Here is a 27,802-nt window from a genome sequence, read left to right as displayed (position 1 = left end):
CTGTACCTACGACAACTAACTGGTGGAACCGCATCCATAACAACTAACACCGAGTGAGTACTCTAATATCTCATCTGTCTCATCCACAGTAACTCCTTGTTGCAGAACCTCCTGACATCACCTAGGAGAGAAGGGCTCCCTCTGCCGAGGCCCCTGAAACTACAACTCACCACTGCCACCTGGTGGCTATCTTCAAGCTGTATAATAAAAGAGTTCAATTCCGGTGTTTTGTGTATAGAGTCTAGCCCAGTGCTGTAGCTCCTCACGGGGCTCCTCCCCGTGGGCGTGGTCATCTCCACAGCACTCAAGGATCCACTAAAACACACGTAATAACAACACATCCTAACCTCTTTAGTCTTTCCTCATAGGGGAGCTGTTCCATCCCCGTTATCATTTTGATCACCCTTCTCTGTACTTTCTGCATCGCAACTATATCTTTCTTGAGATGCAGTGACCAGAATTGTACACAGTATTCAAGGTGCGGTCTCTCCATGGAGCAATACATAGACATTTTGAGATTTTCCGTTTTATTCACCATTCCGTTTCTAATAATTCCCAACATTCTGTTTGCTTTTTTTACTGCCACAGCACACAGAACTGACAATTTCAATGTGTTATCCACTATGACGCCTAGATCTCCTTCTTGGGTGGTAGCTCCTAATATAGAACCTAATATTCTGTAACTATAGCATGGGTTATCTTTCCCTATATGCATCACCTTGCACTTATCCACATTAAATTTAATCTGCCATTTGGATGCCCAATTTTCCAGTCTCACAAGGTCCTCCTGAAATTTATCACAATTCGCTTGTGATTTAACTACTCTGAATAATTTTGTATTATCTGAAAATTTGATTACCTCACTCGTCATATTCATTTCTAGATCATTTATAAATATACTAGCTGTACCCGGCCACGCGTTGCTGTGGCAGAGCCTGGTTAAGTGGAAAAGAAAGAAAAGAGAAAGTGCATGGCTGTAAATATGTTTAATTTCGCAATGCTTGTGGGTATACGATATTTTTAGTTGTTCCATTGTTTGTGCAGATATAGAGATTGTCAGGTTTGCTGACTCTTGAACATGCAACATATAATTGTCCATGTGAGAAGCAATTGGTTTCTAGATCTAAACCGCAGAGTTGTAAAGATTGTCCTTGAGCTTTGTTGATGGTTATTGCAAACGCCAATCGAATTGGGAATTGCAATCTCTTAAATTGAAATGGCAGATCTGTTGGAATGATTGGGATGCGAGGAATGAGGACATCTTCACCTTTGAAAGGTCCTGTCAAGATTGTTGCTTCTATGACGTTGCTCATCAAATTTTTGACAGCAAGTCGTGTGCCGTTGCAAAGCGATGGCTGGTTGATATTTCGTAACATGATAATTGGTACGCCAATTTTCAATTGTAGTATGTGAGGTGGCATGCCTAGGAGGTCGAGTGAATTCAAAAATTCTGTGGGATAATTAACTGCTTCATAAAGGCCTGGATTTATCAAAATGCGGTAAGTACCGCATGCGATAGCAAAAGGGGCATGTTTTATGCTAATAAAAAATATTTATCACAATAATTACCTGTGCGAAGAGCTAAGTTAGTGCACATTGCGATACCATTTCAGATTCTGCAATAAGTGCCAAACCTGATGTATTTCCTGCATTCAACCACTGGGGGACCAGTTTTTCAATATGAGAGAGAGAGAGAGAGAGAGAGAGAGAGAGAGAGAGAGAGAGAGACAGACTTGCTATAGTGTCTCTTCCCTAGACAGCTATTTGTATCCCTATGAGAGGCTCACCTAGTAACTCGAGGTGGGGATTAGGTATGAGTGTAGGGGGTTGGGGGCCACTTTCACATTCAACGTGAGACGTACGAACAGAACAGTGGTCTCTTGTGAAGATTTGATGGCCTTCGGAGTGAGGAAACTCACTCCAAGATGAGATTTGGCCAATGTTCTCTCAAACTAGCTTGATGGACACTCTACCTGGGCAACAACAAGCTAGTTTGAGAGAACATTGGCCAAATCTCATCTTGGAGTGAGTTTTCTCACTCCGAAGGCCATCAAATCTTCACAAGAGACCACTGTTCTGTTCGTACGTCTCACGTTGAATGTGAAAGTGGCCCCCAACCCCCTACACTCATACCTAATCCCCACCTCGAGTTACTAGGTGAGCCTCTCATAGGGATACAAATAGCTGTCTAGGGAAGAGACACTATAGCAAGTCTCTCTCTCTCTCTCTCTCTCTCTCTCTCTCTCTCTCTCTCTCTCTCTCTCTCTCTCTCTCTCTCTCTCTCTCTCTCTCTCTTGAAATCATCTGACATAAGCCTTACAGGACATATCACAAATGGTGATAAAACCTTACTGCATGGTCACGGCTGCTAACGCATTTCAAAGAGGTGTAGTTATGGCTGTGCAATAGCTCTTCGCAGAGAGGCTAACCCGGCCCTAACTACTCCCATTTTTGGAATTTGCATCGCACCATACGATATGATGCAGTAAACACGTTTTCGCATGCGTTAAAGGCCTATCGCAGCATGTGATAAGCCCTTAACGCATGCGAAAACGCCTTACCGCATTTGAAAAATGACCCCCAAAGTTTGATCTTTGGCGAGGCATTATTTGGCTGAAGTAAAGCAGATGGCTGAACAGTCTGTTAAATGACCGAGGTGAATGGGACCGCAATGTCCCAAGAAACAGTGAAATGCAAATGAAAGTAATGTATTTTGTCCTACCTAAGATACCCGAGACCATAAGACACAGCTAGGATGCAGAGTGTGAAAAGAAAAAAAATGAAAATAGTTGGTGCTAAATGTGGTCTGTCCCTGGGCATCTGTGCATGTTATGTAGTAAAATAGGGGAGTGTCTAACCAATTTTCTTACTTCCCATTTTGTTTTGCGGTCTGGGGAGGGCTATTTCGGAGCCTTCCCCAGATCGTGCAACTTTTGTCTTTCTGTTTGTGTGTGAACCCCCCCCAAAAAAAAATAACCCCCATCACAACCGTTCTCTGTAAATAACCACCCCACACCCTCCTGCCTCCCCCCAGCCCAGCGAAATAAAGTTACCCACCCTCCTGCCATCCCCAACAGTTGCCGAATGAATGAAACATCCCCCCCATCGTGACCCCTCCCCAAGATGTTTGCAATTAAATCAGTACAACCCCCCCCCTCCAGCCCCCCCCCCCCTCCCGAGACCTGATACAAATCTCTGTCGGTGGAGCGGGAGTTCAGGAGCGGTCCGGGAGCAATGTATTAGCATTGTGCCGTCGGCTGCCAGCAATGAAAATGGTTCCGACGGCCCTTTGCCCTTACTATGTCACTAGGGTCCAGCAATGGCAGCGTTAGGTCCTGTGACATAGTAAGGGCAAAGGGTCGCCGGCTGCCAGTCCTGAAAATGGCGCCGATGGGCCTTCGCCCTTAGTATGTCACATGGGCTACCGCTGCCATTGGTGTCCCCGAGTGGCATAGTAAGGGAAAGGGCCATCAGCGCCATTTTGATTGCTGGCAGCCGACGGCCGTAGTCCAGGCGATGTGTCCCGGACCGCTCCTGGCCCCCCGCTTGAGCAGCCTGGACTTTTGTCAGGTTTTGTGTGTTTGGAGGGTGTGGGAAGTAAAATAATTTGGCATGTGTGTGGGTGGTGTGAGGAGGGTGGTGGGTGTTTCTTAGCTGTAAAGGAAATTGTTATCTTGGCTGTATAAGACGGCCATACATTTCCCCCCCCCCCCCCACTGTTGTGGTGAAAAAAGTGGGCGAATGTGTGAAAAAGGAAGGGAAATGTGGACCTGGAATGGCGAAAGGATTAGTGTAGTATGTGTTTGTGTAAGGTGTAACAGATGGCGCTTACATCCAGCAGATGTCACTGTTTTCAGGAAAAAATGTTTGAACCTTTTTTACCTGTCACAGGTATGACATATCTGTAATGTAAGTACAGAAGAACCTTCCCATATGCGGAAGGAAGGTTGTATCCAAATTTGAAAGCAATCGGTGCAGTGGTTTCTGAGATTAGCGATTTTATAAAAACTATTTAACATTTTTATTTATATAGATTGAAAAGCACAGGTCCCAGTACAGATCCCTGAGGCACTCCACTGCCCACTCCCCTCCACTGAGAAAATTGTCCATTTAATCCTATTCTCTGTTTCCTGTCTTTTAGCCAGTTTGTAATCCACAAAAGGACATCGCCACCTATCCCATGACTTTTTAGTTTTCTAAGAAGCCTCTCATGAGGAACTTTGTCAAATGCCTTCTGCAAATCCTAAAAAACACTACATCTACCAGTTCACCTTTATCTACATGTTTATTAACCCTTTCAAAAAAGTGAAGCAAATTTGTGAGGCAAGACTTCCCTTGGGTAAAGCCATACTGACTTTATTCCATTAAACCATGTCTTTCTATATGTTCTGTGATTTTGATATTTGGAACACGTCCCACTATTTTCCCTGGCACTGAAGTCAGGCTAACTGGTCTGTAGATTCCAAAATCGCCCCTGGAGCCCTTTTTAAATATTGGGGTTATATTAGCCACCCTCCAGTTTTCAGGTACAATGGATGATTTTAATGATAGGTTACAAATTTGTACTAATAGGTCTGAAATTTCTTTTTTCAGTTCATTCCGAACCCTGGGGAATATACTATCTGGTCCAGGTGATTTACTTCTCTTCAGTTTGTCAATCAGGCCTACCACATCTTCTAGGTTCACCGTGATTTGGTTCAGTCCATCTGAATCATTACCCATGAAAACCTTCTCTGGAACAGGTATCTCCCCAACATCCTCTTCAGTAAACACCAAAGCAAAGAAATCATTTAATCTTTCCACTATGGCCTTATCTTCTCTAAGTGCTCCTTTAACTCCTCAATCATCTTACGGTCCAACTGACTCCCTTGCAGGCTTTCTGCTTTGGATATATTTTTTAAAGTTTTTACTGTGAGTTTTTGCCTCTCCGGCAACTTCTTTTCACATTCTCTTAGTCTGTCTTATCAATGTCTTACATGTAACTTGCCAGCACTTATGTTTTATCCTTTTTCTTTTGTTGGATCCTTCTTCCAATTTTTGAATGAAGATCTTTTGCATAAAATAGCCTCTTTTACCTCATTTTTTAACCATGCAGGTAATTGTTTTGCCTTCCTTCCACCTTTCTTAATGGTAAATGTATCATCAGGACATGCTAAAGAGATAAAATTGCTGGATGGAATAAATTATTTTTTTATGGAGCAATTGCTCCATAAACCGACAAGAGAGGGAGCAATTTTAGATCTAATTCTCAGTGGAGACCAGGATCTGATGAGAGAGTTCACGGTGGTGCGGATGCTTGGCAACAGTGATCATAACATGATCACATTTGAATTAATGACAGGAAGGGGGACAGGAAGTAAATCTTTGGCTTTAGCACTAAACCTTCTAAGGGAAAACTGACAAAATGAAGAAAATAGTTTTAAAAAATCCTGAAAGGTGCAGTTACAAAAGTAAAAGCTGTGCAACAGCCATGGACATTGTTTAAAAATACTCTTATAAATGCAGTCCAGATGTATTCCACTCATTAATAAAGGTGGAAGGAAGGCCAAATGATTGCTGCATGGATAAAAAGTGAGGTGAAAGAGGCTATTTTAGCCAAAAGATTTTCATTCAAAAATTGGAAGAAGGATCCATCAGAGTAAAAGAGAATAAAGCATAAGAATTGGCAAGTTAAATGTAGGACATTGACAAGACAAGCTAAGAAAGAATTAGAAAATAAGTTGACTATACAGGCAAAAACTTATAATCGCTTTTTAAAATATAACTGAAGCAGAAAGTCTGCGAGGGAGTCGGGTGGACTGTTAGATGATCGATGAGTTAAAGAGGCACTTAGGGAAGTTAAGGCCATTGTGGAAAGACTAAAAAAATTCTTTGCTTTGGTGTTTACTGAAGAGGATGTTGGGGAGATACTGTTCTGGAAACAGTTTTCAAGGGTGCTGATTCAGATGAACTGCACCAAATTCTGGTGAACCTGGAAGATGTAGTATGCCAGATTGACAACCTTAAGAGTAGTTAATCACCTGGAGCAGATGGTATACACCCCAGGGTTCTGAAAGAACTAAAAAATGCACTGGGAGATTGGCCTGGAAATGTAAGGGGGATCTGGGTTTTGTTGCAGACCGCAGTCCATGAATCTTTTGAGGAGGTTTGGAGATGGGGGAGCATCATCTCTTCTAAATGGGGAGAAGGGGGTGCATTTCTTATAGACACTGGAAGCATCTGGAGGGATTATGATGGGCTCTGATGGGCCACACTTTGGATGGTTTCAGAATGTGGTAGAGGCCTTGATGGGATGTGCAACTTTGTTGTTGATGGTGATGGTGGCATCAGGTAATGGTGGGTTTTTAATAAGCTGGGGGACTTGGGGGTTTGGGGCTTGCTAAGCCTAGAAGTCCAATTATTATGGAAGGATATCTGATCATTGTTCCAGATGGCATAGAAGGATGGTACCCCCATGCTAACTGGCCCTTTCATTTTGGAATGGTAACCTCAGGTAATCCTGATATGCAGATCCTGGCCTATAATATCATGGCCATGCTGTCTTTAATGCAACTATGATACTATTACCATGTTCGATATGTCATTAGTTTGGATATTGGATGTTAAAATCCAGTATAAGTACTGCATTAAAGCCTGCATGGCAACTCATATTACCATGCCAATTTTAATACCAGTTAGAACCCATATTCCTGTATAATTTAAAAATAAACTCAATGAACTCTAATCTGCTACCTCAAATATCTATATTTTACCTATTAATTCAGAACAACTTTAAAAAAGCACATACTGTGCTTTGTTAATGATTATCTCTATATGTATTCAAAAATAACTCAAAAACTTTTTTTAGAATGGAGAGGAGAGTTTCATATCTTATTAACATTACTCCACGGTAACAGTTTGTATTCATGTCGAGTTTGAACTTTGCAATTATGAGTACTGTCATAAATATAAAATCAGAGTGAGGTGATGGAACTGTAGCACTTGAATTCATAAATTGATAATCTTTTTAAAAAAATGTGTTTATGAAATTCGATGAAAGAGCACATTTTTTGATTAAAAGATTAGCACATTTTTGGTATTTTGTCACGCTCTACATATAAATAGTGGTTGGAGGTGGATTGTTGATGACTAAAACACAATTATAACATTACCATGGGGTAATGTTAATAAAATATATGAAACTCTCCTCTCCATCCTAAAAAAAATGTTTTGAGTATTTTTGAATATATACAAAGATAATCATTAACATAGCACAGAATGTGCTTTCTGAATTAATAGGTAAAATATAGATAATTGAGGTAGCAGATTGGAGTTCATTGTGTATAATTTAAAAGGCAAATCACTGAGCTAATAATATTGGAATGCAACATTTTAACAACTGCTTTCTAGATTTTATTGGATTTTGCAGAAAATTCTATATTCAGGACTAACTACTAAAACATTATGAAGTCACAATATTATTTAAATTCTTTCCAAAATATCCTGTCTAGCATGATTATATTGCCAGTTCACTATTTTCATTTGTCAAATGTTGTATTGCTAAAGGTCAAAGCCAAAACATTTAAGTGTGCAAATGCATTCAGATCTTTTTAGGCAGCCCATTGCTTCTGTGGCCAAATTGCATGGTAAGTGGGAGGACCCCATGCATCCCTGTTTTCTCTAAAAATAACACAGTCCTTGACAAGGAGATATTTTAAGTGGCTTGTGCTCTACATGAGATTCTTATTTTGGAATGCATGTGTCTGATTTCTATGCTTGCAAGTCTGTACTTCATGACCTCGCTACTGTAGTAGTCACAGAGAAAGCTAGTATACTAGGCGACATTAGGAGCAGTAGGTGTGAATTTTTCCTTCAAGACCAGTCATAAACTAGAAGAAGCAAATATGTACTATTGAATCATGATAATGTTTGTCTGAAGCTTTTCTTTTCAAGAATTTGCACACCAGTCCTCAGCATATTGGATCTAATTTCATTAAACCTGCTATGAATCGTCTCTCTGGACATTAATGTTCTTGTCCTTTTTAATAAACATTTATACTGTAGGAACTACTGCCAGTTGGCAAATAAGGGGGCTTCATACAAGAGACTTTTTAATACATTTACACTGAAAGGCAAAAGGTTCTCTGGAGAAGACCAGTACAAGTTGCAAAGATGTAAAATTCAAGTGATACCAGGAAGCAATACAAATACTATTCATGTGCAATGGGTTCTTACTTTGCATTTCTTCTTTAGAAAAAACAAGTGAAAATAAATGTTATGGTGTACAAAAGGGACCCAGAAAACAATGTGAATGAGAAAGCAAAGACTTTAGGACAGAAGATGGAAATTAAGCTGTTTCGTTCTGGTACAATAACATATAGTAGTCATGTTTGCAGAACTAAGAAGTTTCCATTTTTTTGCATCAAAAAATCCAGATATGAAGCTGAAGCTGCATTCTTCGCAAACCTGAAACTGTCAGATTTCAACATTATTGACACTCTTGGAGTTGGAGGTTTTGGACGAGTTGAGCTGGTAGGTAGATTTGTTTTTGTTGTGAAGCTAATGATATTTCAAACTGTTCAGACATTGTGGAAATGATTCTATGTTTTGAAAAGTACTTTTTTTTCTATTAAGTGGTTCAGCCTTATAGACTGCAGCTAGGTTCTATTTTCAGAAGTCTGAAAAATAAATGCTTAAGCAACTGACTAAACTGCATATTTATCTCAGTCATTTCTACACTGAATAAGCAATTGGTAACTTATATTTTTGCCAACTGAAATGCACAAACAAGGTCAAGTTTTGCACTTATCTGTTATTGCATTTCTTTTGCTGTGTTCAAAGGAAAAGTCCCTGTTCAGTATGAAATGCACTTCAAAACTGGGATAAGCAGAAGTAAATTAATAAGAGTAGAAAACTCTGGTGTATGATTTTGCTTTGTTTTTGTGATTATTCTGTCTCAGGCAATAAAGGTGGAAGCCAGATTCAGTAATGAGTTTTGCCGCAGATCTAAAATAAGATGAATCCATAGTTTACCGGGCTTCTATTCTTTTGGGATGACTTCTCTCTCTTACACCAAATGAGGGTAATTTTCAAAGGGAATTCTGCTCTACCTGCAGAAATGGCCCTTTAGAAAACTGTATGACTGAAAAGCATATAAAGTTATGCACATGCACTCTGCATGCATATACCTTTATGCACATAGGGAAGAGGCATTCCAGGGGGTGGAGTCTGGGTGGGTTGGACTTACATGCATACTTTTTGATTTTAAAATGTCTTGTATGTAATTCTCTTGGCCAAAATGCACACACCAGATAACAGGCGTCATTGTATAAGCATAGTTTTCCTGGAATAATTATCAAAGCAAATTTATACATGTAAGTCCACTTTGAAACTTGATGTAACTTCTGCAGATATTTACTGCGTGACTTGTGGACGATATTACAAAATTACCTCCAAAATGTTTAGGGGCTAATTAATCATTAAACCTCAGTCCAGACTGGGTACCATGTGATCACTTTAAATACTCAGAAGATAATCCATATTATTTGCATAATTAATAAAACGTCATACTTTTGGAGTACCAATTAGGGATGTGCAATCGTTTTTCCTGAATTAGGCAATTTCAACAAAATTGCCTAATTCAGAATGGTTCAGGAGAACCAAAAAACAATTAATTTTTTTCCGAAATTTCGGGAAAAATTCATTTTCAGGTTAGTGCGTGCAAACTCCCCATTAGTGCGCATTAACTTGGCAGAATTAGTGTACGCTAATGGGGAGTTAGCGTGCACTAACCTGAAAATTGGGCCCCCCCCCAAAAAAAAACCCTGAACTGTGGGAAAAATGAAATTCCCATGGGGGGCCCCGAAACAAAGCCCGACACGATATACCAACCCAAAGCACATCTCTACTACCAATTGCTTCATTCAGTGGCTTCTGGCAAATATTCATTCAGTGGCTTCTGGCATGAGTTCAGAAGAATTGCATAAATAGTGTAATTGTCATGGTTTATATTGATGCCTAGGGTCCACAAAGAATGTAATTAATAAATGAATAAATACGGAAAGGAAAGAAGTTCAGAAATTCATGAAAGCAACCATACGATAAAAACGTAGATTTATTTGAGGGGAAAATTTTAATTGATATTAATGTAAAAATGTGTCATTTATGAGAAACATAATTAATATTAAAGGAGAGCTTGCTATCAGTTTAGTTTTCAATTCATATTGGTCATGTAAAGCAATATCAAAATAATAATGCAACCAAAGTGAAAGTATTTGTCATGATTTTATTTAATACTTTAATATACAACCCAGTTAGGTGAAATAAGCCATTGTGTTTGTTGTGATGTCATCCATGACATTTTTTCTCTCACTACAGGATAATCTTATTGAAATAGCAATGATATACTTATGTTTATATCATTTTCCATGACAATAATATAGTAAGACTAAAAAAGTAAGATAATATACAAAATAAAACATTAAAAGGTCCATATTCAGTAAACTGGAGAGCAGTTAGCTGAATAGTTATAATTATTTATTTAGTTAGTAAATTTATATTTTGCATCATCAATAAACATCTGAGCGAGTTACCATCTAACATCCATAAATATAACATAAAACAGGAGAATAAATAATCTGTCCGAAATATTCAGCAGGATAAAAGTTGTGCTCAATATACTAACCTAAAATTATCTGACTACCTATTAGTCAGATAACTTTAAACCTAGCTGGCTGTATTTGAATATAAAAGGATAGGTATAAAGTAATCTGGATATGTGCACCTGAATAATTTTAGCCTCAACATATACACATAGCCAGTAATGTGGTTGCAGAGTTTAAAAATATATATTTATAGGGATTCAGACCCAATCCCGCAGCCCCCACCTCATAAAACACTTTGAAATAAGTGCAAGACAGCACCCAATCTCCCACTCCCCTGTCCTCATAACCCATCTTTTTTTTTTTTTTAAGAAGTGGCTGTATTGTCCTGAAGCCAGTCCTCCTCCTTCCATTATATTTTTATACAAATTACCAAGCCCCCCCTCCCTGCTACCATTACCAGATGGCCTGAAACCCCAGTCGAACGAACAGTAGTGTTTTACTCTCTCCTCGCTGCTTCCAGTGTTGCTCTGACGGCATCGCTGGAAGAATGCGATATTACTGTCGTTCTCAGAGTCTGCTCTGTAAGCTATGTTCCAGCATTGCTGTCATAGCATGGCGGGGAGCGAGTAAGAAACTCCAGGCTAGGGTTTCGGGGCAGGGGAGGGGCAGCCTGGGGGTTGCAGTAAAGGTTGCAGGTGGTGTGAGGGGCAGGAGGGGTCTCAGGGACCAGCCCTGAGGCGCTACAGCTGCTTCTTTTTTAAAATTTTGGTGGGTTGGAGGGGATCAGGCACTAGCCCACACATTTGTTTTGTGGAGTGGGCGGCTGTGGGATTGGGCCTCAAGGCCTACAAACATTTTTTTTTACAATTATTTTGCAGCCACTTAACCAACTATATGTTGATTATAGCCACTTAAGGATAAAGTTATCCACATTCATGTAGCCAAATAACTTTAGGTCTGGTCTGAAGCCAGTCCTGAAGCCAGTCTCAAACATCTAAACTTAGTTGGTAGCACTGATAGCAGTACCCAGCTAAGATTAAGCCCCAGAATGCCTCTTTTATATCTGGCTAAGTGTTCTCCTTGCTAAGCCTTAATTAGAAAGTGGGGAGAAATATGTAAATCCCAGTTTGACTGGATAAGTTCAGAACTCAGCCAAAAAAACATTTTGAATATTGACCTATAATATTTCTTTGGGCTTTTACTGTTGTGAGGCATAACATATGGCATTGATGAAATTAATATTAAGCAAAGCAGCTCTTCATAAGAGCTAGATAACTTGAAAATAGAAAATGCTTTATAATTACATAGATATGCTAATATGTCCTTCCATGAGCCTATTAATTACATTCTGAGTTGTGAATTTGCATTCTTTTAGTCACATCATGTTAGTAACAAGCTTTTTTTTTTTTTTTTAATAAGTAGAGGTTGGATTACATCATTGTGCTGACCAAGAAGGAGATCCTGATATTCTATCCTGATGTAGTATTTTAGGAACTCCTTTGAACTGAACACAGTTCAGTAAACAGAGTTACTGTCACCAACACAATGTGGGACAGAGACATGGTAATGTGGTAGAATTCATTAACTCTATACTACCCAAGTTTGTATGCCTCATTAACATGAACAGCCTGGACTATCCAGTGTTCACCTCACACCCATCCTCTTTGACAGAGGTTTTTACCAAGATTACCATTACAAATTACAACATTGGAGATGAAGGGACACATATTTTTCTCTGTCAAGAAGTAGGATTTAATTAGCCATGACTCATGGGTGATGTCATTCGATGGTGCTGAGTGGACCCTTTTCTCTAAGCACATAGAGATTTTACTCTACTGAGCATATATGGGAATTTCCAAGCAGGCCTCTCTCTGTCTTTTTTCATCCAAGCTTCAGCACAAATGTGTAATCTATCTCTCAGTTTTTCCTTATTAATATTTTTAAATACTTATTATTTCAGTTAGTTAGTTGCTTTGCTCTCTCTGCAGTCTCCCAAACAGCACTTTTCATTAATATCAAATTTTTAAAAAGATGATTTTCATCACAGAATGTCTGAATCCAAGAAGCCCTCAGACTGTATATGTGGTATAAAGATGTATATTATATTATTATATTACGTGACCTCTGTTACGTGACCTCTGCCTTTACTGGACCATAACCAGGTAAACTGCTATTTCCTTAGCTACATGACTCTATGGTCTCAGAAATCCAGGGTCTGGAAAATAGAGGAGCTGCATATCTGAGCAGCCCCAGTTGATCCTCCTCCTGGATCTGGGTCTTTTCATGCTCCCCAGGTGTAGAGTTGAGCAGGAGCTCCTCAAAGAGGTCTCCCCATTTGGTAGAACAGGCTGAGTCTTCGTGGTTAAACAAGCAGAAATGGGATGCTGCTAAAAAGCAGAAATTTTCTTTGGAATTGGCGGCACACTTAGCACTGAAAAAGCATTGAGCCTCTGTGCTGTTCATGCTCCCAATGTTCTTTCCTCTGATGCATTTGATCCCAGCACTGTCAGTGCATTGGGCCCCAGCATGGTCAATTCATAAGTCTCTGGCAATGTCAATGCATTGATCACCAGCTTAATCAGTGCATATGGCACTATTGATGCACAAGGCCTTGGCATCTTCAATGCATAAAGCCTCGGCACCATTGAAACATAAGACCTCAATGCCTTTGACACATATATCCTTAATGTATTTGATGTCTGAGCCACAAAGTAACGTAATGCATCAAGCTTTGATGCAAGTAACAGTTGGAGCATCGGAGCAGACTGTTCCATCATTGATGCACTGAGCTGCTGTACTTCCCATGCAACTGTTCACTACCTTACCAATGACAACCATGTACAGAGGAAGATTGTCAGGGGCAGAAGGAGATATAAAAAACTTACCCCTGCAGATGTCCAGAGCTATGTCCATCAAGATTATTGGAGAAAAGTCTTCTTCTAGATACTTCAGAGTTCATTTGTTCCATGTTTATTTATCTATTTATTTATTTATTTAACTTCTTTTACTATACCGACACTCAAGACCAGGTCTTATCGTACCGGTTTACATTAAAACATGGGGAAACCAATTAACGTATAAGTAGAAATGAGAAGTTACATTAAAACAGGGAGAGTAATAACATGGATGTCGGAAGATAGGACAGAATTAAACAATAACAGAAATGGGAGATCAAGAATCAACCAATAAGTTAACAAAATTACAAACTATAAATTAACATAAAACAATAAATTAGTAATACAGAAACATGGATTATAATCAGCGGATATATACTTGGTATGTCAGATGGGGGGTGGCGGGGGGGGGGGGGAAAGGTGGGTTGAGGTAGAGAGGGGAAAGGGAAAAAGGTTGGGAGTGGGGGGAGGGATAAAGGGTGGGTTGAAGGGTGAGAGAGTTGGTTAAAATGGAGCTCCTGATGAAAATTTTGCTAAATCAGCTCCTGATGAAAATTTTGAAAAAGTCCAGAGGATGTGCAAGGAGATTCTATCCTAATATCTGAAGAGGATGTTCCACCTCCAATGCCTATCCAAAGGGTATGTCAGCCCTTGGAACAAGTGGCAGAGTTGATGGAGACTTTCTTCCCCTGTCTGGCAAATAAAGATAAGGAGGTTAAGAAGGATGAGAATATTCCAACCTCTCCTTTCTAAAATATCAGATTTACTACCAAGGGAAAACGTTCCAGATTTCCTGTATCAAGCGGGTACTCCATAATATCCCTTTTCAAGGTGGTTCTAGTCCCTGACATTCTAGCCAGTCAGAGGATGTACACCAGGAGCATATTTCTTCAAGGTGACCAAGGATACATCCTCAGTCACCTAATTCATCATTGGGGTCCTGGATTAGTGTTCCTTTCCTGCTCATATCTGAGGAAGAGTCTATGAGATAGATCTGAATGCATTGTGTTCATTGTATGCAAATCTATTTCATGCATATTTGTTGAGGATATCCTGAAAACCTGGCCTGTTTGTGGCTCTCAAGGACCAGAGTTGGCCAACCCTGGTCTATGGGAAGACCCTGCAATCCCCTTCCTGAACTCCTGAGGACCTCTCCTACTCCAGCTTTTTGTTCAAGTTGAGCACAAATCTTAGAGCCCATATTCATAAAGACAAGGATACCCACGTGACAGTCTTCTGCCTTCTCCAAATTCTGAAGACACCGTCTGAACTGTCAACCATTCCAAGCCATGATATTCTGCAAGAGTTGAAAACAAGAATGAGGAAGAATCCAATTTCCTGCACTCCAGTAGCAAGGAAATTAGACCTTAAGTACAGAGTACAGAAAATTCTAGGTTTTTGAATAGTACAACTACCTCATCAAACAGTGGTAGTGGAGTCAGCTCTTAAAAGAGCTTCATTCATACTCAATGCACAGATTTTTACTCACCAGTTCTACATGGTTACATGATTGCATGCAAAAACTGAAGCCATTTTTTCCTTCAGGTGATAGTGGCTTGGCATACTTATATCAATTTCTAGACAAAGAAGAGTACTTACGCCATATTATCGAGCCAATTTTAAAAAGGCCAAACACGTAAAAAATGGGGGATATGCGCATAGTTGGGCCCTATGCGCTCTGTGCGCATTTTCTAAAGGGCCTGGCACAGGCATAACCACAGATACATACAGAAGTGCCAGGCCTAAAAAAGGGGCGGGCCAGGGGCGAACAGGAATAACGAGTGGCAAAGATACAACAACTCCTGAAGAAGGATTTTGCTCGAAACTTGCGTGAGTCAGGTTCAGTGGCAAAAAGTATGAACAAGTGGAGGAAGATGCCATTAAACTGCAGCTAAGTAACAGTTCGGGCGGTCAGTGTGTAAATATAAGAGAGCTGAGTATGGCACATTTTGAATTGAAGAAAAACACATCACAAGAGCTCAATAATATTTTATACATTTCACAGCAATGGACATAATACAAAAAAAGAGGTGGAAGGTTGGTGTATTGATGATTATATTTAAAGGATGGGATAACCTAGATGGTTCCTGCATAAAAGCATATGAAACTGCTACCTTTCACTTTAATATAATTTGCCCGATTGATTATAGAGATGTTATAAGAGGATTACATATGTCTACATTACAGTGAAATTTATGAGAATTATACAGTGGATTCAATAATATATGAACAATATATTCAGAGACATCATCAAAATGATCAGAGGTACATATATGTTAAAATAACATTTATTTCCACAATCACCTAATAATTTTTTATTAACTTTCTTATACAAAGTATCTTTTTAAAGATCTTCTTCGTACCCCCAACATGTGGTGTTTTCAACAACAAGAATCTTAATAATTAAAGCATAATCATACCCCCCAATCGACACTCACACATTCCCAACCACTCATACCATAATGCACTCATACACACTCATTAATACATGTTTCATCATCCCAAATAAAATTACATGTAGTAAGAGAACAAGCCCCCATTACAGTAAATTGTGCCACATTATACAATATGGAAATTACCCAACATCCACAATAAGGTTCAATAATAACAATGACAATGACAACACAGTATCAGTAGATTGAATTCCCAACTTCAATTGGCTTAACTCATACAGCTCCCCACAGTATAAGTAGATTGAATTTCCAACTTTGATTGGTATAACTCATATGGCTCCTGATGAGGACCCTCATTTCACCCTCAACGGGCTTCTTCAAGGGAGATTCATCAAAGTGAATTTCGGACAAAATCCCTCCAAAACTCCAATATTGTCTTCTAAATCAAAGCACACTGTTTTCACCAATCTTCCCACACCACTTCTTCACATCACTCAAATCTTCTCTAAATATCTTCCTTAAATCTATAAAATATACAATAAACCAACCAGTTTACACCCTCCTATTGGTTTTTAAAATACATTATCAGATGTAAACCATACATACCGATCACTATCCATGCATGAATTGGAATTCGAGTGGGGTTTTTGTCCCCACTCGAATTCCAATTCATGCACTGCAGTATATATACCACAGCACAACAGCGTGCTTAAAACACCTACAACATAAGAAACAATTCTCAAATTTCCACCATTTCCACCACAAAAGACTTATAAACAATCAAACCAAAAAATACTTGCCATATTACCGATTATAATCAAAATCCTTTTCCATAGAACTTCACAACAGCATACTTTCATGGACGGTTAACCTCCTTGTCAGCATCTTAACACATGCCCTTACTTCACTATGGGCCTTATTTTCTAAATGTATCGCACGCGGTAAGGGACGTTTCGCATGCAAAATGTCCCTTTTCACATCCGATACCAAAATGGGGGCGGAGTCGGGGCGTCACCGGGGCTGACTCCACAAAGCCGCCGCGGATGACGAAAAGGTAAGGCCCTTTTCGCGTCCTATTTCGCTCCCAATAGCTACACCTCCTATGGTGGCGCTATTGGGTGCAAAACCGGCAGCGATCACACCACGACGGTGCGATCGCTGCCGGCTAGCGCAGGCCCGCCCCCCGTTTAGGCCCCCCGCCCCTCACTTCCTAAAGTATTGCAGGCCTGCGATACTTTAGAAAATGAAGCCCTATGTCATCTTTATACTTCAGATCAACCAATCCATGCACTGCATGGCGCTCCCTTTACTCATCTCTACCAAGGAAAACTCCTCAATTCAAAACCACTCTTCATATTCTAAGACACAACCCAACATCTATCTCCTCCAATAGCACAAAGCACTCTAACACATTACAAAATTCCTACCACTCCTCGGCAAGCTGAGCCTCAGAAGCACCTCATTACAGAGTTCACAAACGCATCCAAACCCAGGTACAAACCCAAAACTATTGCCCCTACCATAATATCATATAAATGAAAATCAAATAAACTCAAAAAAATTAAAAAAAAACAATAATAAAATAAATGGAAAAAAACCTTAAAAATGAAACATTGTTTTCCAACAAAGGCTACTTATGTTCATTATAGCTCATAATTGTTGGTGTATAATGGTTGCAACCTGTTGCTTGATTGTATATTGCATACTGTATTGTTCTTATGGTTTGCAAATAAAAACAGATTACACACAAAAAAAAAAAATGAAACAATAAAAAAGAAAGTCCTGTGGGTTACCCCACACCAGGAATCAAACCCAGACCACCTAGATTCAAACCACGTATACTCACCATAAAATCCATCTACTGCCACCTTCACTATATGAATTATGTACCGAATGATTAATGACCTTAAAATGCTTCCCAGTCTATATTGTCATTCAAGCCATGAGGCTGGTAGGTTTTCCACATAATATTGGCCAATGTTTAAGAATGATCCTTTTAATCCCCCCAGATTTAGACGAGAAAGGAATACTACTTATTATCCTTTTAAGATGTTTCTGTGAGCTAGATAATAGGGATGTGAATCGTGTCCTCGATCGTCTTAACGATCAATTTCGGCTGGGAGGGGGAGGGAATCGTATTGTTGCCGTTTGGGGGGGTAAAATATTGTGAAAAATCGTTAAAAATCGTTAAAAATTGAAAAATCGAAAAATCGGCACATTAAAACCCCCTAAAACCCACCCCCGACCCTTTAAATTAAATCCCCCACCCTCCCGAACCCCCCCCCCAAATAACTTAAATAACCTGCGGGTCCAGCGGCGGTCCGGAACGGCAGCGGTCCGGAACGGGCTCCTGCTCCTGAATCTTGTCGTCTTCAGCCGGCGCCATTTTCCAAAATGGCGCCGAAAAATGGCGACGGCCATAGACGAAAAAGATTGGACGGCAGGAGGTCCTTCCGGACCCCCGCTGGACTTTTGGCAAGTCTCGTGGGGGTCAGGAGGCCCCCCACAAGCTGGCCAAAAGTTCCTGGAGGTCCAGCGGGGGTCAGGGAGCGATTTCCCGCCGCGAATCGTTTTCGTACGGAAAATGGCGCCGGCAGGAGATCGACTGCAGGAGGTCGTTCAGCGAGGCGCCGGAACCCTCGCTGAACGACCTCCTGCAGTCGATCTCCTGCCGGCGCCATTTTCCGTACGAAAACGATTCGCGGCGGGAAATCGCTCCCTGACCCCCGCTGGACCTCCAGGAACTTTTGGCCAGCTTGTGGGGGGCCTCCTGACCCCCACGAGACTTGCCAAAAGTCCAGCGGGGGTCCGGAAGGACCTCCTGCCGTCCAATCTTTTTCGTCTATGGCCGCCGCCATTTTTCGGCGCCATTTTGGAAAATGGCGCCGGCTGAAGACGACAAGATTCAGGAGCAGGAGCCCGTTCCGGACCGCTGCCGTTCCGGACCGCCGCTGGACCCGCAGGTTATTTAAGTTATTGGGGGGGGGGTTCGGGAGGGTGGGGGATTTAATTTAAAGGGTCGGGGGTGGGTTTTAGGGGGTTTTAGTGTGCCGGCTCACGATTCTAACGATTTATAACGATAAATCGTTAGAATCTGTATTGTATTGTGTTCCATAACGGTTTAAGACGATATTAAAATTATCGGACGATAATTTTAATCGTCCTAAAACGATTCACATCCCTACTAGATAATAGGGATGTGCAGAGCAAAATTTTATGTTCATATTTTTTATGTCCGAAAGGGGGTCCCACTTGCGGCCAATATGGACATAAAAAAAATCCAATGAGTTGGGTATATGTACATATGTGCAAAAAAAAAAATTAAACCCCCTCACCCTCCTTAATCCCCCCCCCAGACTTACCACAACTCCCTGGTGATCGAGCGAGGAGTGAGGACGTCATTTCTGCAATCCTTGGCGAGAAGCATGTGACGTCGGTGGCACGTCGAGTGACGCGGCGTCACGTGATTCCCGGCTTGTTCGCGCCGAACGAGCCGTCCGGCGCGAACGAGCCGGGAATCACGTGGCGCCGCGTCACTCAGACGCGACGTCACGTGATTCCCGGCAAGTTCGCGCCGGACGGCTCGTTCGGCCCAAAAAGAACTTTTGGCCAGCTTGGGGGGGCCTCCTGACCCCCTCAAGCTGGCCAAAAGTTCTTTTTGGGCCGAACGAGCCGTCCGGCGTGAACTTGCCGGGAATCACGTGACGTCGCGTCTGAGTGACGCGGCGCCACGTGATTCCCGGCTCGTTCGCGCCGGACGGCTCGTTCGGCCCAAAAAGAACTTTTGGCCAGCTTGGGGGGGTCAGGAGGCCCCCCCAAGCTGGCCAAAAGTTCTTTTTGGGCCGAACGAGCCGTCCGGCGCGAACAAGCTGGGAATCACGTGACGCCGGCGTCACTCGACGTGCCGCCGTCGTCACATGCTTCTCGCCAAGGATTGCAGAAATGGCGTCCTCACTCCTCGCTCCATCACCAGGGAGTTGTGGTAAGTCGGGGGGGGGGGGATTAAGGAGGGTGAGGGGGTTTATATTTTTATTTTGGCTCAACAATCGCGATTTCCCACATATCGAACATATCTATGTTCGATATGTGGGAAATCCGATCGTTTATGTCGAATCAATTTTTTAAGTAAAAAAAAAATATGAGTTGCGTTTTACTAATGCGGTCAATCCGAATGCACACCCCTACTAGATAATAATACATTCTCCCTATTAGCATACAGTGATCTTTTGTATGCTCATCTAATGCATTTATAGGGATAACCACTTGCTGTAAACTTAGAAATAAGTTCTTTAGTCCGAATCTTATAATCAAAGGTCTTAGCACAAATCCATCTACACTCTGCCCACTTGGTGCCATTTTTCAAAATGGCACCAATCTTACCTTGCCTATGCTGGGGATCACTCTGGCCCCAATGTGGGAGTCTCAACTTAAATTAAGGTTCAGGAGTTGTGGAAGGGGGTCAGCTGCTGCGAGGGGGGTTGGAGTGGGGTAGAGGCTTGGACCCTTATTTATTTTATTTTTTATTGGGGCATGGGTATGGGAAGGGGGCTGGAGCACTATGGTTAACTTAGGAGGTAGGGGGTGGGTATTGGAAGGAAACCAGGACCGTTTTTTTATGTTTTAATCTTTGGTGGGGCCTTCGCTATATGCCTAAATTTTTACATTTTTTGATTTTTGGGATATCAGAGCCACATCAGCCGGCTATCTCAGGTTGAGATGAGGGTCAACACTGAGCCCCGCTCAACTTCTTCCTTTTTTCTGTTTGGCTGTCATCATGTTAAAGGGCTGTTCACTGCATTCTTATGTCCCACAGTGGTCACGACACAAAAGAATATACCATACAGTCTTGATGCTTTTTGGGGGGAGGGGCTCCACTATTGTGGTGATACCTCCCGTGATAGTGGGACCCTCTTCCATGAAAAAACATTGTGTTTGATGTATCTAGGGGTTAAGACCTTAATTACTAAGTGCTTTTTCCATAGACATAAAAGGAGAGAAATTTTTTAGTAAATAGGCCCCTTAGATTATAAGGCCTCTGGAATCAGGGAAATACCTACAATATCTGAAAATAACTCACCTTGAGCTATCAATGAAAAAAGTGTGAATGAAATCTTAAAAAAAAAAAGAAAGCTATCACAGCCTGCAGTGAATCCAGTTAACTCCAGCTCCTCCTACTCCCAAAATTCCTCTTCCAATGCACATAAAAGTGCTCATGAAATTGATCTGCACTCATATTTTTACTCGCATGTGCACTGATTGATCTTCCAAATACTACTTGCATGAATAAAACACAGTTTTATGTGCATAAAGTAATTTTGAAACTGAAGCCCTTAAAGTCCATGATATATATATATATTTTTTTTTAACAGTATTCATTTGTTCTGAATGTCCCTGAGCCATCCAGCCATAAAGACATATGAATAAAATATTTTTGTGGTGCTTCCATTAGCTACATAATATGCTAAAAATTTAATTATTCGTGCTTGCAGCCGCTTTATTTTTATTGAGAATAGACATGGAACTTGCCCACTACAGCACTTGACAGAGGATAATGGATTATCTGGTAAATGTGAAACTGTGTGCTCTATTTTTAAATCCGAGGTGCAATGTAGTAAAGTATAGTCTGGTGTGACAGGGGGAATCCCTGAGGCAGAGTGAGGAAAACATAACTCTATCCTTCAGCTGATATATGTTACTCTGTGTCATGTGTCTTCTGAGGTGACTTGATACTCAAAGCATTAGCGTCAACTCAAACTAAGGTGCAGTCTTTCTGCAAGAGGAAAAATTATTCTTGCTAGAAAGAAAATAAAATGGGGAGGGAAAATTCCAATAACTGAGAAGAAACAAAGAATCATAATATTAATTCCAATCTTAATAACCACCACACGCCCGAAATATAATGAGTAGTATTCAGACATTGAAAAATATGTTTAAACTAAATACAGTATTAAACTGAAGAATGTTACATTGCGCAGGGCCTTGCCGGTCCTATGATAAAACAAATCTCATTACCCACCCACATAGTAGATTTCCTGAATTATTTGGAACATCGTATACTTTTATTTGATTTAATATGAATGGTTGTGGGAAGTTCTGTTGGTTTTGAATTGGGCTAATATTCTTTCTGTTATCAAATAGGTTTCTAAGCCCAGTTACTTTTAATAATTGAACATACATGGCAGAGGTTGCATGAAAATTCATGTATCTGTGTATTTTTCCATGAATAGATTAATAAAGCTGTACATACTGAAGCCCAGTAGTGATTGGGCACATTACAGGGTCTTCATCAGGACAACCTTGAGTGCCATCTTCCAACTTCTCAATATTGTCCCTTCCTGGGCAGTCTGTGTCGCCCTCCACGAGGATCTCTGTGATCTCTCTCTCAGGGTTTTTTTTTACAGCCCCATTCTCTGGGTTTCTCAAGGGAGCTATTTCTAGACTCCCGGTAGTGTTTGGGTATCCTACAGGGTCTTCCTCAGGACCTCCTGTAGCACCAATCTCAGACTGTTGCCACAACATAGTTACCTTGCCAGACACCTCTGCCAGCCATTCATTCAGTTGCTTCATGACCTGTTGGTAGTCCTTGTCCAGCTAGTCTAGGTGACAGCATAAGAACATAAGATTTGCCATACTGGGTCAAACCAATGGTTCATCAAGCCCAGCATTCTGTTTCCAATCCAAGTCAAAAGTACCTGGCAAGTACCCAAACATTAAATAAATCTCAAGCTACTGTTGCTTATTAATTAATAGCAGTTTATGGACTTTTCCTCTAGGAACTTATCCAAACCTTTTTTAAACCTAGTTACAATAATTGCCATAACCACATCCTTTGGCAATGAATTACAGAGCTTAACTATACACTGCATGAAAATGAATGTTCTTCAATTTGTTTTAAATGAGCTACTTACTAACGTCATGGAGTACCTCATAATCCTTCCATTATCTGAGAGAGTGAATAACTGATTCAAGTCCTGTTCAAGTCCTTTCATGATTTTGCAGACCTCTATCATATTCCCCCTCAGTCATTTTTCTCCAAACTGAGCAGCCCTGTCCTCATAGGGGAGCCTGGTCGATGCCCCTTATCTTTTTAGTCGCCCTTCTCTGCACTTTCTCCAGTGCACTTATATTTTTTTGAGATGTGGTGACCAGAATTCCACATAATATTCAAGGTGCGGTCTCACCATGGAGCGATATGACATCCACTGTTTTATTTTTATTTTATTTTATTTTATTATTTTATTATTTTACATTTATTTTATTCCACTTTCCTAATAAGTCCTAACATTCTATTTGCTTTTTTGACCACCACAGCACACTGAGCTGACGATTTCAATGTATTATCCACTGTGACACCTAGATCTCTTTCTTGAGTGATAACTCCTAAGATAGAACCTAACATTCAGGCCGATAAAGTAAGGAGCAGTAGGAAAAGGTGCGTTACGGCCGGGCGTACCCGCATTTGCTGCACGCACAGTTCGGATCACCTACCGCTCGATACTGTATTTAAATAGCTTGCAAATGCAAGCCGCGTCCAAGAAGCGTCCGTGAAGCGTTAGGCCCGCGCAATCCATTTTACTGTATAGAGCACTATACAGAGCCTATACAGTATCCTGGGTGCGCTGGACCCTGTCATTTCAAACGTCATTTCAAATGACGTTTGAAATGACAGGTACCGGGGGGATTGCGAGTCTTCTCCCCCCCTCCAGAAGCAAGGCAGCGCGAAAATTAAAACAAAAGTGAATAAAGTGTAATAAGAGTAATAAAAGTAAACTTACTGCATGTGAATTTTCTTTGAACAGTCCTCTCTCTCTCTCTCCTCCCGAGGCACGTACTGTGGCTCCCCTGCCTCCCGGGGGCAGCCGGCGGTGAAAGCGGCGGGCGAAAGCGTATGGGCGAAAGTGAATGAATGCATGCCCGTACGCGGCAGGAGCCAGCGGGCGTGCATTCATTCACTCACCTTCGCCGGTGGGTGTGCATTCATCCAGGCAGAGGGAGCCGGCGGGCGTGCATTCATCCAGCGGAGGGAGCAGGTGGCGAAAGCGGCTTCCAGCAGCCCCCACCGGCGGTGAATGAATGCACGCCTGTGCGTGCAATTTGGGAGCTCAAGGCGTGACGTCACGGCGTTTGACGTCACGGTGTGTGACTGCACTGCACTGCCTTAGCACCCTAATTGCACACACAGGCGTGCATTCATTCACCTTCGCCAGCAGGGGCAGGGGAGCCAAAGCGGCTTCCAGCAGGCCCTGCCGGTGAAGGTGAATGAATGCAATTTGGGTGCTCAAGGCAGTGCCTTAGCGAACGCCAACGTCACACGCCGTAACGCCAAACGTCGTGATGTCATGCCTTGAGTGACCAAATTGCACACACAGGCGTGCATACATTCACCTTCGCCTGCGGGGGCTGCTGGAAGCCGCTTTCGCCGCTGGCTCCCTTCGCCTGGATGAATGCACGCCCGCCGGCTCCCTCCGCTGGATGGGATGCATGCACGCCCGCCCGCCGGCGAAGGTGAGTGAATGAATGCATGCCCGCTGGCTCTAGGGATGTGGAGAGGGATGCCATACGTTGTATTCATGATTTGGATTCGTCGGGGAGCAGATACGTTGCATTCGGCCATATGGCACCCCGATGCATGAATACGGCGATTTCTATTCGTGTCCCAGCTAAAATTTAATTAACTACAACTCCCCACCCTCCTGACCCCCCCCTTCCCCCCCAAGACTTACCAAAACTCCCCGGTGGTCCAGCGGGGAGTCCGGGAACCATCCCCTGCACTCTCACACCCTCGGTGCCGGTTTCATCATGGCGCCGATAGCCTTTGTCACAGGGGCTACCGGTGCCTTTGGTCAGCCCCTGTCACATGGTCATCAGCACCATCTTGTGCTCCTACCATGTGACAGAGGCTGACCAATGGCACCGGTAGCCCCTGTGACATAGTATGGGCAAAGGCTATCTGCGCCATTTTGAGTACTGGCATCGGACGACCGGAGTACAGGAGGTCGCTCCGGGACCCCCGTTGGACCCCCAGGGACTTTTGGACAGCTTGGGGGGCCTCCTGACCCCCACAAGACTTGCCAAAAGTCCAGCGGGAGTCTGGGAGCGACCTCCTGCACGCCGGCCGATGCCAGTACTCAAAATGGTGCCGATCACCTTTGCCCTCACTATGTCACAGGGGCCGACCATCGGTACCTGTGACATAGTTAGGGCAAAGGCGATCAGCGCCATTTTGAGTACTGGCATCAGACGGCTGGCTTGCAGGAGGTCGCTCCTGGACCCCCGCTGGACTTTTGGCAAGTCTTGTGGGGGTCAGGAGGCCCCCCCAAGCTGGCCAAAAGTCCCTAGGGGTCCAATGGGGGTCCCGGAGCGACCTCCTGCACTCCAGCCATCCGATGCCAGTACTCAAAATGGAGTTTTGGTAAGTCTTGGGGGGGTTCAGGAGGGTGGGGGGTTTGTTTAAATTTTTATTTAGGTGGCCGTATAATTCGGCGAAGATTTGTGTATTCGTGGGGAATCGTGATACGTTTCGCTTCCCCACAAATACTACGAATAGTGCAATATTTATTTATTTATTTATTTAAAAATATTTCTATACCGTCTTTACAAACAGTGTTTAATCAAAACGGTTTACAAATATCAAATAAAAGGGATAAAAACTAATAAAAAACTAAAGTAAAGGTTACTTAAAGATAACTTAGTTATAGAAGATATAAAAATTACAAAAATTATTCATTAACATAAAATAAAATTAAAATAAAATAGGTAATTTAAACAAATCAGAAAGCAAGTGAAAAGAATCGGGATCAGGTGCCAAAACTGGGAATATGCGGATCGCCAATACGGCGAAAACAAATGCACACCCCTAGCTGGCTCCCGCCGCGTACGGGCGTGCATTCATTCACTTTCGCCCGTACGCTTTCGCCTGCCGCTTTCGCCGCCGGCTGCCCCCGGGATGCAGGGGAGCTGCAGTGCGCGCTTCAGGAGGAGGGGAGAGAGGACTGTTCAAAGAAAATTCACATACAGTAAGTTTACTTTTATTATACTTTATTTACTTTTGTTTTAATGACATGTCGAGTTGATTTTCGCCCTGCGCCTTGCTTCGGGAGGGGGGGATTTTGACCGGAGCCTGCCTATTGCTGTCACACCACACTATCGCCAGGGTAAGGGTCCCGGGGGGTGAGGGGGTCGTTTGCCTATGAAATTTCATCTCTCTGACCTGATGCTCCACACTAACGCAGGGGTAGGGGTAGGCGGTAAGTTATCAGGATAAACCCGCGGCAAAACTACAGGTTAAAAAGGAGATAATCGGGGCGCACATTGATGTATGGGAGGGAATAGCTAATCGGAGCGTTTACATCTCATATACATGCTGCGGGCGGAAAGGGTTACCGGTTGATTTAAAGAAGCGGTAAGGATGAGTTTAAAGGGGTAGTGAATCGCGGGTTAGACTTACACGGCCAAATTGTGAGTTAGAAGCGGGTTAGAAGCAGGGTAACCGCGGCCGCGCATTACTGTATCGGCCTGACTGTGTAACATTCTGTAACTACAGGGTTATTTTTCCCTATATGCATCACCTTGCACTTGTCCACATTAAATTTCATCTGCCATTTGGAAGCCCAATGTTTCAGTACTAGCAACTGTACCTGTTCTACGCCCGGGCGGCAAGCACATATGCTCCCCCTCATATAGGCTCCCTCTCTGAAACCCACACTCAAGCATCCCCCGCACTGCCCCTCTTACCAACCAAGCTGTCTCTCGGAGTCCCCCACACCCCCTCTCCTCTCTCACACACACGTTCTCTCTCACCGGCATCCCCCTACCCTCATATAGGCTCCCTCTCTCTGAAACCCACACTCAAGCATCCCCCCACCCACCCTCTCTTATCTCCCATGTTCTCTCTCACACCCTCCCCACCCCCTCTTACCAACCATGTTCTCTGTCACCCTCTTTCACACACACATTCTGGCTCACTGACATCCCCCCCCCCCATGCTCTCTCTCTCATACCCTCCTGCTCTCTCTCACCCTCCCCTCCCCGACACATATTGTCTCTCACCGGCATGCTGTGGGACCCGTGCCATTCGCAGTGAAGATGAAGGCATGTCGCACCATTTGCGGCACATAGGAGCCTTCCATTTTCGCCTTGAGCAGAAAATAGTAGCGGAGACCCCGGCATGTCGCGAACGGAGCGCATCCCGCGGTACACATGATGCGCGCGGCGAAGATGAAGGCCCACACGCGCCGATCGCACCACATGAGGGCTTTCTCTTTTCGCCATGAATGGCACATCAGGCCTTCATCTTCACCGTGAATGGAGCGTGTGCCGCGGGACATGCTCCATTCTCAGCTTGCCAGGGTCTCCTCAGCTATTTTCTGCCTGTCCCGCGATGGACGCTGTCCTTCCAGTTTTGAATAGTCTTCCGGCGAGGGAGGAAATCGGCGAGATGAGGGAGGAAATACTGCTGGAAGGAGGAATTCTGCGCAAAATCTGCATTCTGTAGTAGTGCAGAATTCCCCCAGGAGTACCTCTTGTAGCTGGTATAGTGACATGGCTGCTGTATGGCATGTTTCAGCCTCCAAGGCAGCCAGGAAGCCGCCTGCAGCATCTATCGGCTGGCTGGGGAACATGCGAGAGCACTGACGGACACACTACCAAGCCTGATATATTATAGCGCCATCTATCGGAGGGCTGGGGAACATGCGCGAGCACTGATGGACACACTACCAAGCCTGATATATTATAGCGCCATCTATCGGAGGGCTGGGGAACATGCGCGAGCACTGACGGACACACTACCAAGCCCGATATATTATAGATTACAAGGTCTACCTGCAATTTATCACAATCCGCTTGAGATTTAACTACTCTGCTTAATTTTGTGTCATCTACAAATTTGATCACCTCACTTATCGTACTCCTTTCCAGATCATTTATAAAT

The 27,802-nt window shown here is 42.7% G+C and overlaps 1 protein-coding gene across 4 annotated transcripts in view; it reads left to right on the top strand.

The window, feature by feature from the left end:
* The window catches only part of PRKG1 (protein kinase cGMP-dependent 1), a 2,212,673-nt gene that overhangs the window by 2,106,946 nt on the left and 77,925 nt on the right, over positions 1 to 27,802 (top strand). For all 4 annotated transcript variants that reach the window (XM_029609782.1, XM_029609780.1, XM_029609783.1 and 1 more), the window contains exon 10: positions 8,415 to 8,511. In XM_029609782.1, coding sequence (XP_029465642.1) covers positions 8,415 to 8,511 — 97 coding nt within the window. The remainder of the gene's footprint in view (positions 1 to 8,414; positions 8,512 to 27,802) is intronic.

This window comes from Rhinatrema bivittatum, chromosome 7, assembly GCF_901001135.1.
Source record: "Rhinatrema bivittatum chromosome 7, aRhiBiv1.1, whole genome shotgun sequence".
NCBI classification, from domain to species: domain Eukaryota; kingdom Metazoa; phylum Chordata; class Amphibia; order Gymnophiona; family Rhinatrematidae; genus Rhinatrema; species Rhinatrema bivittatum.
Note: the sequence above shows the minus strand (reverse complement) of the source record. Positions and strands in the feature narration are given on the sequence as shown.